This window comes from Eurosta solidaginis, chromosome 4, assembly GCF_040869045.1.
Source record: "Eurosta solidaginis isolate ZX-2024a chromosome 4, ASM4086904v1, whole genome shotgun sequence".
NCBI classification, from domain to species: domain Eukaryota; kingdom Metazoa; phylum Arthropoda; class Insecta; order Diptera; family Tephritidae; genus Eurosta; species Eurosta solidaginis.
This window is the reverse complement of record NC_090322.1, coordinates 138,989,719-139,000,481: the sequence shown is the minus strand read 5'-3', so window position 1 is coordinate 139,000,481 and position 10,763 is coordinate 138,989,719. Positions and strand designations below refer to the sequence as shown.

General features: G+C 37.0%; 1 protein-coding gene across 2 annotated transcripts in view; it reads left to right on the top strand.

Annotated features, from left to right (window-relative positions):
- Positions 1-1,852: 1,852 nt before the first annotated feature.
- The window catches only part of LOC137250389 (type-1 angiotensin II receptor-associated protein), a 91,037-nt gene continuing 82,126 nt past the window's right edge, over positions 1,853-10,763 (top strand). The window contains exon 1 of one of the 2 annotated variants that reach the window (XM_067783082.1): positions 1,853-2,397. Coding sequence is in view for 1 of the 2 variants with exons in the window: in XM_067783081.1 (XP_067639182.1) it covers positions 2,350-2,397 (48 nt within the window). In the remaining variant the exon portion in view is untranslated. The remainder of the gene's footprint in view (positions 2,398-10,763) is intronic. The other variant, XM_067783081.1, reaches the window with a different exon arrangement.

Below are 10,763 nucleotides of genomic sequence, written 5' to 3'. Positions count from 1 at the left end.
TTTTTAAAATAGGTTTATTAAGCAGTGCTGTCAAACCATATATTAACAAATTATCTGACTCACAAATTAAGCGGTTTCGGTAATTCTTTACGACAGAATGACACTGCTTATACGCGTCCAAAAATATCCAGTGAGGTATCAAACAACGCGTCTTGCCATCAGTATTAATAATCCGAAGGCGGAAAATGAAAATTTGCTAATTCTATACGATAGCATGACGCTGCTAATACGCGTCCAATAATATCGAAAGAGGGGTCAAAAGACGCGTATTAATCTCTACAACAATAATCCGAAACCGGAAAATAAAAATTGTATCTCTGTCCGGAGATATTTGCAGTTGAAGTTGGCGATTTTCATGTGTTTGTTGTAATTGTACCCACAAAAAAAATTGTGAACGCAGAAGGACATCCCTATCCGGAACACAACGATCCGATTAGGACCACAAATCATCTTTCCAGATTGCGCATTGACGAGTTCAAAATTGCTTCGTTCTGCGTCTTACGTCACAGTTAACTGCTTGAGCGAATGGAAGAAAGAGAAGAAAAAAATAATGTCGGGAATTGGCCGGTGAATCCAGTACTTGAAGAAAAATATCCAGAACTCGCGGAAGAGAAACGCATACTCCCCAGGGAAACGCGTGTCACTCTTGCTCAACTTCGTTCTGGATACTGTAACAGGTTAAACTCTTACCTATCCAGAATCAACCCCGACATACAAAATGTATGCCCCGCTTGCAATGTGTCCCCACATGACACCAACCATCTCTTTAATTGTAATGTGGAACCAACGCCTCTAACACCCCTTTCCTTATGGTCCACCCCTGTTGAAACGGCAAGTTTCCTTGGACTCCTGTTAGTTACCTATCCAGAATCAACCCCGTCATACAAAAGGTATGCCCCGCTTGCAATGTGTCCCCACATGACACCAACCATCTCTTTAATTGTAATGTGGAACCAACGCCTCTAACACCCCTTTCCTTATGGTCCATCCCTTTTGAAACGGCAAGTTTCCTTGGACTCCCGTTAGAGGATATTGATGACAATTTGTGATCGGTCGCGGCTATTAGGTGGGGCGAGCATTGCTACAACAACAACAACAACAAGAAAAAAATAACTAAAGGAAAATGACGTATGAATTGCCCATAAAAAACAGCTGATCTTTTGTTAACGTGCGCAATGCGCAATCTTCTGTTTGATTTGTGGATTACGACACTTCTCCATTAAAACTCCGTGCACACGAGGCGACGCAACACGTACCGTTAAAATATTAGGGGGACTCATGTAACCGTATAAATGCCTTATAAAGTGTGTAAACGTATAAATTTATCTAGTTTACGCACGAGCTGTCAAATTTTGTATGAAAAATCATTTACACAATTTGTATAAATTTACGCGCACATTTCATTGTGTAAACGCGATAAACTCAAAGGAATGCAACCTTGCAGACATTACAGCAGGCATTTTCATCAGAAATCTCCAACATCAGCAAGTAATTTACAAGAATATCTTAGTAAAGACGTTTTAGTTTTGATTTTTCACTTAATCTTGGTATTTTTTAATTTGTATAACAATCAAAAAAATTTTTGTGGAAATAATACAGCTGAAAAACAATCAAGTTTATCAAGAGTATTACTAGGTGCGTTCATATAACCGCGTGTGTAAATGGATATAATTTTACACCTTATAAGTTTATATGCTATCATGAGTCCCCCTATTCTTTGCATGTGTTCTTATGCATACTTAGCGACAGTCGGGCGACACGACACGACCAAGTTGGCCAATTAGGCAAAAATGCTACGAATATTTTGTGGAACGTGTTGGTACGTGTCGCGACGCCCACTGTGCACGGACTTCAAACCAATCAGATTCTAATTGGACTTCTTAACGTATACACTTTTTTACTTGCTGTTGTGGTTGCTTTATCGCGGGTTACGTGAAATTTGTTTTTTGTTACATCTCCGCATATGTTTTATAGTATTTAAATATTTAATGTATTTAATCATTCAACAAACATTTCTGATCTTTGTGTAACACTAATAACGCAAATAGAGTTTGAAAGATAAATTAAGATTGTGTTTATACACCTGTAGCTGTATAAATAACAACAACCACTAATTTTTTTATCAATTCATGCGAGTGTGATACCAAAACGAAAGGCACAATAACCAAAATAATTGCACAAATATAAAAAACAGCTGTTGCTCTTATTACTGCATAACAAGATTCTCGTACATATTATATTCGTTTAAAAGTATTGGCATTCTCACCAAAAGTATTAGTAACAGAGCAACATATTTCACTGTGTAAGATAAACTAGGCCAACAAATTATCAAATACCCACTCAGGCAGGATGGCGGACATAAATGAGTTGTTGGGATCGTCTTTTGTACGTGTTAAGGTAAGCAATATTCTTTGGAGGTGGCAAACAAACTGACCCTAGGTATTACATATTTACAATATGTATACGCACTAAACATCGTTTTAACTAAACTAGTATTCAAATTATTTGTATATAATGCCAATTTTTGTGGGAAGTATCTACTCTTACGTTTACGCCTATTACTATCGGCGGCGGCAGCGGCGTATATCTCTAGTATCTACATATGTACGTTAGTTGCATTGGATGCCAAAATCGGTGGTGGTGACGTTGAAAGTATGATAATATTTATCATTGTACTACCCAGCCAGCATTTTTTGAAAATTTTTAAGCATTTTCTGTTCGAAAATTAACGTGTCGTCGGGAGAAAAATGTACCATAAATGTTATTATTCTTGAATAATCATTTATGATTCATATTTCGAAACGCTTTTTGTTCATATTTGATATCATTGTAAAATTGAGCTTTAATTGTTTTAGAGTAATATTTGAATGCTTTTCACAGTCATTTTCTGATCATATTCGTGAACATATTTCAATCAATTTGGTTGAGATTTTTGAATAATTTTGAAACGCGATTATCATACATTTATTCTTCATATCTCATACAAAATAAGATAGTACATAGTAATCTTATTTCATCAGGGGAAGAAAGCATGCGGAAGTGAGCTATTGAACAAAAGGTAATTCGCAAACAAACTAGACCAATATACACCTGCGACTACAACATTCAGCATCAGCTATGATCGTTAACATCTTAAAATACGATATGGTGCGGGATGTTGAAGCCATATCCAGGTACATATGTCAAGAGAGTTTCACTTACCTTGGGTTCAAATAGTTCACAACCTTTGTATTGTCTAATGGTATAATTTGTATTTACTGGGAAGCCGATGGTGGAGAAATGGTTAGGGACATCTTTTGTTAGGAGCAGTATTTACATTATTTCTTGTCTTGAAGAATAAAATTTGAATATATTTTTTATGAACTTCATGATTGAAAAAATTTGTGCATGTGAAAAAAAAGATCTTCAATGAAAAGTAAAATTTTAACAGGTATAAAATTCATTATTCAGCCAACAAAGATGGTCAGAAAAGATTCAGAAAGCTGAATGAAAAATGATTAAAATTTTTGATCACCTAAAGTAAACACATTCGATTCAAATATGATTTCAAAATGTGATTGAAAAACTATATACAGTTTTTATACTCAGTTGAGCAGAGCTCACAGAGTATATTAAGTTTGATTGGATAACGGTTGGTTGTACATATATAAAGGAATCGAGATAGATATAGACTTCCATATATCAAAATAATCAGGATCGAAAAAAAATTTGATTGAGCCACGTCCGTCCGTTAACACGATAACTTGAGTAAATTTTGAGGTATCTTGATGAAATTTGGTATGTAGGTTCCTGAGCACTCATCTCAGATCGCTATTTAAAATGAACGATATCGGACTATAACCACGCCCAATTTTTCGATATCGAAAATTTCGAAAAACCGAAAAAGTGTGATAATTCATTGCAAAAGACAGATAAAGCGACGAAACTTGGTAGATGAGTTGAACTTATGATGCAGAATAGAAAATTAGTATAATTTTGGAAGATGGGCGTGGCACCGCCCACTTTTAAAAGAAGGTAATTTAAAATTTTTGCAAGCTGTAATTTGGCAGTCGTTGAAGATATCATGATGAAATTTGGCACTAACGTTACTCCTATTACTATGTGTACGCTTAATAAAAATTAGCAAAATCGGAGAAGGACCACGCCCACTTTAAAAAAAAAAATTTTTTTAAAGTAAAATTTTAACAAAAAATTTAATATCTTTACAGTATATAAGTAAATTATGTCAACATTCAACTCCAGTAATGATATGGTGCAACAAAATACAAAAATAAAAGAAAATTTCAAAATGGGCATGGCTCCGCCCTTTTTCATTTAATTTGTCTAGGATACTTTTAACGCCATAAGTCGAACAAAAATTAACCAATCCTTTTAAAAATTGGTAGGTGCATAGATTTTATGACGTTAACTGTTTTCTGTGAAAATGGGCGAAATCGGTTGATGCCACGCCCAGTTTTTATACACAGTCGTCCATCTGTCCTTCCGCATGGCCGTTAACACGATAACTTAAGCAAAAATCGACATATCTTTAATGAACTTAGTTCACGTGCTTACTTGAACTCACTTTATCTTGGTATGAAAAATTAACGAAATCCGACTATGACCACGATCACTTTTTCGATATCGAAAATTACGAAAAATGAAAAAAATGCCATAATTCTATACCAAATACGAAAAAAGGCATGAAACATGGTAAGGTAATTGGATTGTTTTATTGACGCGAAATATAACTTTAGAAAAAACTTTATAAAATGGTTGTGACACCTACCATATTAAGTAGAAGAAAATGAAAAGTTCTGCAGGGCGAAATAAAAAACCCTTAAAATCTTGGCAGGTGTTACATATATAAATATATTAGCGGTATCCAACAGATGATGTTCTGGGTCACCCTGGTCCACATTTTGGTCGATATCTGGAAAACCCCTTCACATATACAACTACCACCACTCCCTTTTAAAACTCTCATTAATACCTTTAATTTGATACCCATATCGTACAAACTCATTCTAGAGTCACCCCTGGTCCACCTTTATGGCGATATCTCGAAAAGGCATCCACCTATAGAACTAAGCCCTACGCCCTTTTAAAATACTCATTAACACCTTTCATTTGATACCCATATCGTACAAACATATTCTAAAGTCACCCCTGGTCCTCCTTTATGGCGATATCTCGAAAAGGCGAACACATACAGCACGAAGGCCCATTCCCTTTTAAAAATACTCCTTAAATCCTTTCGTTTGATACCCATATTGCACAAACGAATTCTGGAGTCACCCCTGGCCCACCTTTATGGCGATATCTCGAAACGGCGTCCACCTATGGAACTAAGGATTACTCCCTTCTAAAAAACTCATTAACACCTTTCTTTTGATACCCATATTGTACAAACAAATTCTAGGGTCACCCCTGGTCCACCTTTATGGCGATATCTCGAAACGGCGTCCACCTATGGAACTAAGGATTACTCCCTTTTAAAAGACTCATTAACACCTTTCTTTTGATACCCGTATTGTACAAACAAATTCTAGGGTCACCCCTGGTCCACCTTTATGGCGATATCTCGAAACGGGGTCCACCTATGGAACTAAGGATTACTCCCTTTTAAAATACTCATTAACACCTTTCATTTGATACCCATATCGTACAAACGCATTCTAGAGTCACCCCTGGTCCATCTTTATCGCGATATCTCGAAAAGGCGACCACCTATACAACAACCACCACTCCCTTTTAAAACCCTCATTAACTTAATGCCTTTCATTTTATACACATGTCATACAAACACATTCCAGGGTTTCCCTCGGTTCATTTTCCTACATGGTTATTTTCCCTTATGTTGTCACCATAGCTCTCAACTGAGTATGTAATGTTCGGTTACACCCGAACTTAACCTTCCTTACTTGTTGATCATCAAAAGTATTCATATTTGATAACTTCTTTTGTTCAATTGTATGATAACTCATTCTTTAGTCAGAAAAAGTAATCAAATTGTATTGATATGTAGGGAAATTCAAAATTTAATCACCTAAATGCTGAGTGGGTAGGTACATATCGTTAGCTTGATGTGAAAATGTGCTAAGTCACTTTTTTTGAAAAATTGTATTTTAATGCAGTTTAAAACTGAATTCAAAATACATCGATCACAAAAAAAAAAAAATATTTAAATTTTTCATTTATACGTGCTGTGGACAAAGATGTGTAAATGTGCGCTTCCCAAAACCAAGGAGAATTAAACAAGGGGTGCCACAGGGTGGTGTCCTATCCCCACTTTTGTTTAATTTCTACATATCTAAGCTATCTTCACCACCGGAAGGAGTCACAATCGTTTCCTACGCCGATGACTGCACAATAATGGCCACAGGCCCAGGCCCACAGATCGATGAGCTATGCAATAAAATAAATGGCTACCTTCCTGATCTCTCCAGTTTTTTCGCCTCGCGAAACCTGGCATTATCACCGACTAAATATTCCGCGACCTTATTTACAACATGGATGTCCCAAATGTCGACCTTTTGAACATCCACGTCGATGGCACTACGCTACCGACTGTCCTACACACCAAAATCTTGGGTGTGACGTTTGATCAGGATCTACATTTTGGTGAGCACGCAGCCGCAATTGTTCCAAGAATTCAGAGCCGTAACAAAATCCTCAAATCCCTCGCTGGCAGTACCTGGGGAAAAGATAAAGAAACGCTCATGACTACATACAGGAGTCATCTCCGTAAGCACTTTGAGGAACTCCACAAACAGGCGGCGGACCTTTATGCCGGGAATTGCCCGGTGAATCCAGTACTCAAAGAAAAGTATAAGAGGAGTCCCACAAGGCTCAATCCTTGGTCCTCTGTTATTTGTTTTGTATATAAACGATTTGCCTGGTGTTCTCAAGTATTGTAATATTCACATCTATGCTGTCGACGTACAATTGTATATGTGCTGTCCTAGTGATCGTACCAGTTCATGTATTAATAACTTAAATTACGATTTATGTCAAATTGGTACGTGGGCTTCTATGAACGGCTTATGTCTTAACCCTAAGAAGTCGAAATGTATAGTCATTCATAGAAGGTCACTAGATAAAAGTGGAATGGAAAATTTAATTTTAGACAACACTATTATAGAATACGTTGACACGGCAAAAAATCTAGGTGTAGTTTTTAATAAAACCTTGACATGGAAAGATCACATCTTCCGCACAGTGGGAAAAGTGTATGGGATGCTTCGTACACTCTGGCTTACACAATACTTTACTCCGTTACAGATTCGTTTACTAATAGCAAAAGCGTACTTAATACCTACGCTCCTTTATGGTTGTGAGGTTTACTCTAATTGTGACTATGTATGTAATAGGAAACTCAATGTTGTTTATAACAACATTGCTAGATACGTCTATGAGTTGAAAAGACTTGACCACGTCTCTCATCATGCTTACAGGTTGCTAAACATTTCTTTCGATAACCTTATTAAACTTAAAACGCTCACTACGCTACATAACTTAATATATATGAAGGAACCTGACTATCTGTATCGGAGGCTAAATTTTCTCCAGTCGTCTAGATCTGTTCTCCTTACCCACTTCAGACATCGTATGCTAATATCTGATCGCCAGTTCTTCATTACTTCCATACGTCTTTGGAACTCGCTCCCTTCTAGACTTAGGCTTATAAGCAATGCTCTGCTCTTCAATAAAGAATTAACAAGTTTCTATAATAACCTAGACAATTAAAATACTGATTTCTTCTAAGCAAATGTACTCTATCATTCGTTTATTTTATTTATTTACTATTTATTAAATATATTATTTATTGTAACCTTTTCTTAGCCATAGTCATTAGCTTTAAGTTTCAAGTTTAAATTGTTCTTATTTTATGCCTTTTACCGACTAGCACTGTAAAATAATTTTTGTCAAATTGTTGTGCTGGGATGAATTGCCTAATAAATACAAACAAATACAAAACTCGCGGAAGAGGAACGCATACTCCCCAGGGAAACGCGTGTCACTCTTGCTCAACTTCGTTCTGGATACTGTAACAGGTTAAACCCTTACCTCTCCAGAATCAACCCCGACATACAAAATGTATGCCCCGCTTGCAATGTGTCCCCACATGACACCAACCATCTCTTTAATTGTAATGTGGAACCAACGTCTCTAACACCCCTTTCATTATGGTCCACCCCTGTTGAAACAGCAAGTTTCCTTGGACTCCCGTTAGAGGATACTGATGACAATTTGTGATCGGTCGCGGCTGTTAGGTGGGGCGAAGCACTGCTACAACAACAACAACATTTGTAAATGTGCTAAGTCGTCAGCTGTTAAAAAAATGTGCTAAGTCAACCTGTAAATGATATCAATCTGAATTACTAGTCATTTCTTTCTGCGCGCATTTTATTTATTTATTTAATTCATTCAGTCTAAAAGTAAATGCATTGTTGTTGTTGTTGTATTAACGATAAAGACACTCCCCGAAGGCTTTGGGGAGTGTTACCGATGTTGATGGCCCTTTGCCGGATATAGATCCGGTACGTTCCGGTAACAAAACACTATTAAGGTACTACTAGCTCCACCATCTCGGGAACGATTTATATGACTACATTAAACCTTCTAGGCCATCCCGCCCTCCCCACCCCCTAGTTCCATGAGGAACTTGGGGTCGCCAGAGCCTCGGCTGTCAATGAAACAGGATTCGACCCTGTTAGGTGAGTTGAAAATTGGGTTGGAGAAGCTATATATTGTGCTGGCAACCCCTTGAAATTGGATTTACCAAAGACTCTCTAAATATAAGATGGTACATTGTAGAGTTCTAGAGCTTTGTGGAAATTGTGGGACGGCTGTACGAGGAACACACCATACCTTTTGCTATGCTGTCCGCCTCAACTTAGCTGACTTTTTAAGGCTGTATAACTCTGTAAGTTATTTTGCCTTTGGAAAAATTACCTATTTGAAAATAAGCTGGCTGAAACATATTGGCATAACAGCTTAAGTTAAATCAACAAATGAAAATCTCAGCCAAGCGATTTGTAAAAAAAAGCTAAGTTGTCTATTTGTTACTTTCTCGATATAGGGTGTGTTCGAGCTGCAGCAGTGTTACTTTTTATGACAGCGGATAACGTTCTTCAGCAACATTTGAGCAGATGTGGAAATTTCGCGCGTTCGTTGAACGAAATGTTGACAATCTATTGATCATCTCTAGGAAATTAGCGACATTCCATCAACTAAGCAGCACTTTAGCAATACTAATGTTATTATTTGGCTGCTCAAACACACCCATATTATTTGTGCATTAAATCTAAAATATAAAAATCAAAAAGTCGCTTGGAGTCATTGCGTCAATGAGCTACCATTGAGCTGGCACCGCATTGGCGCTGGCGTCATGCAATTTACATCACTAAAATTGCGCGAATGCCCAGGCTCATGACTTTTTTAATCCAGATGGTGAAAACGAAGCAGGAGCAAAACGTAGGGTGTATTCCTGGTGCAGCCGTCCCACTTTGTGGAGAATAAACGACTCTACAATTCTCCCTCTTATTAATCTACTCCCTTTGCTATGATCTACTTCAATTCTTACATGTCGATAACTACATGCTTTCTTACAGACTAGTTAAAAATAGAAAACAATTCAAGCTTAAACTTATATAAACTGTTATTAAAATTAATAACACTACTGAATCGATTTGCTAGATTTATAGTCCTAGCTATAGGTTCATTCATAGCATAATTCTTTTTATGAGTTATTTCGATAAATAATCTATTATGCCGAACATAATGCAGCGGAATATATGGAATGAACAAATTAGATAAATCAGATCAATGTGCTAAAGTTTATTACATTATAGGCAAGCATGAGTGAGATAAAAGTTCTTCTGTCATGCAAAGCCTGGAGACCAAGCAATTTGTGACTGCTGGTATATGATGGGAAGCCGTCTGGCCAGTGAAGCATACGTAAAGCAATTTTGTAAAAATTTTTGGAACTTTCTCAATTTTATAGGAGCTAGATTCATAGAAAGGATTCCATATTATTGAGCAATATTCAATACCACTTCTGATCAAGGATATATAAAGTGCCTTCAACGTCATAGGGTCCTTAAAGTCACTGGTGTTACGTCTACTGAACCCAACCGTTGCAACAAAATTTGAAACAACGAAATCAATGTGACTAGAAAAAAAGAGCTTGGAGTCAAAAATTACAACCAATGCGGCAGTTACCCACCGACGTGCGCCGTACGTACGGACGTTTGTCGTACGAAACACGTTTGACCGAACCCTCAAGCCCGTAGGAATCAATGTGTGCGGCTGTGTACATGTACATAACATATTTGTGTGTGTATTGTTTAGAGCAAAGCACTGTTGCCATTCACTAGTTTGCATGCATGCTTATGCAAACATCAACTTTTGGAATTACAATTTTTCATGGTGCAAATGGCAGAAGCAAATATTGAATAAGAATTTCTAGTTCATTTATTTGTAACCTCCAATTTTATATAATAATTTTGGGATATTTCAACAAAATTTTAAACAATCTTTAGGCATTTTTGTATAATAACTGCAAACGGTCAAAAATTAGCGCACAAAAGTTTACTAGGCAACTCTGTCTAGTGAGAGAGCGATCAGCTCACACGTTCTTACGGAAAAAATCAAAATTGTTTTGATTTCTGCGTTCCGGGCTACGTACGTACGGGCGTTGCACGTCGGTGAGTTCTCGTTTACATTGCACACTCATAAGATAGGTCGTGTCAGCTGACACGTTTTTGGTACGTACGTTC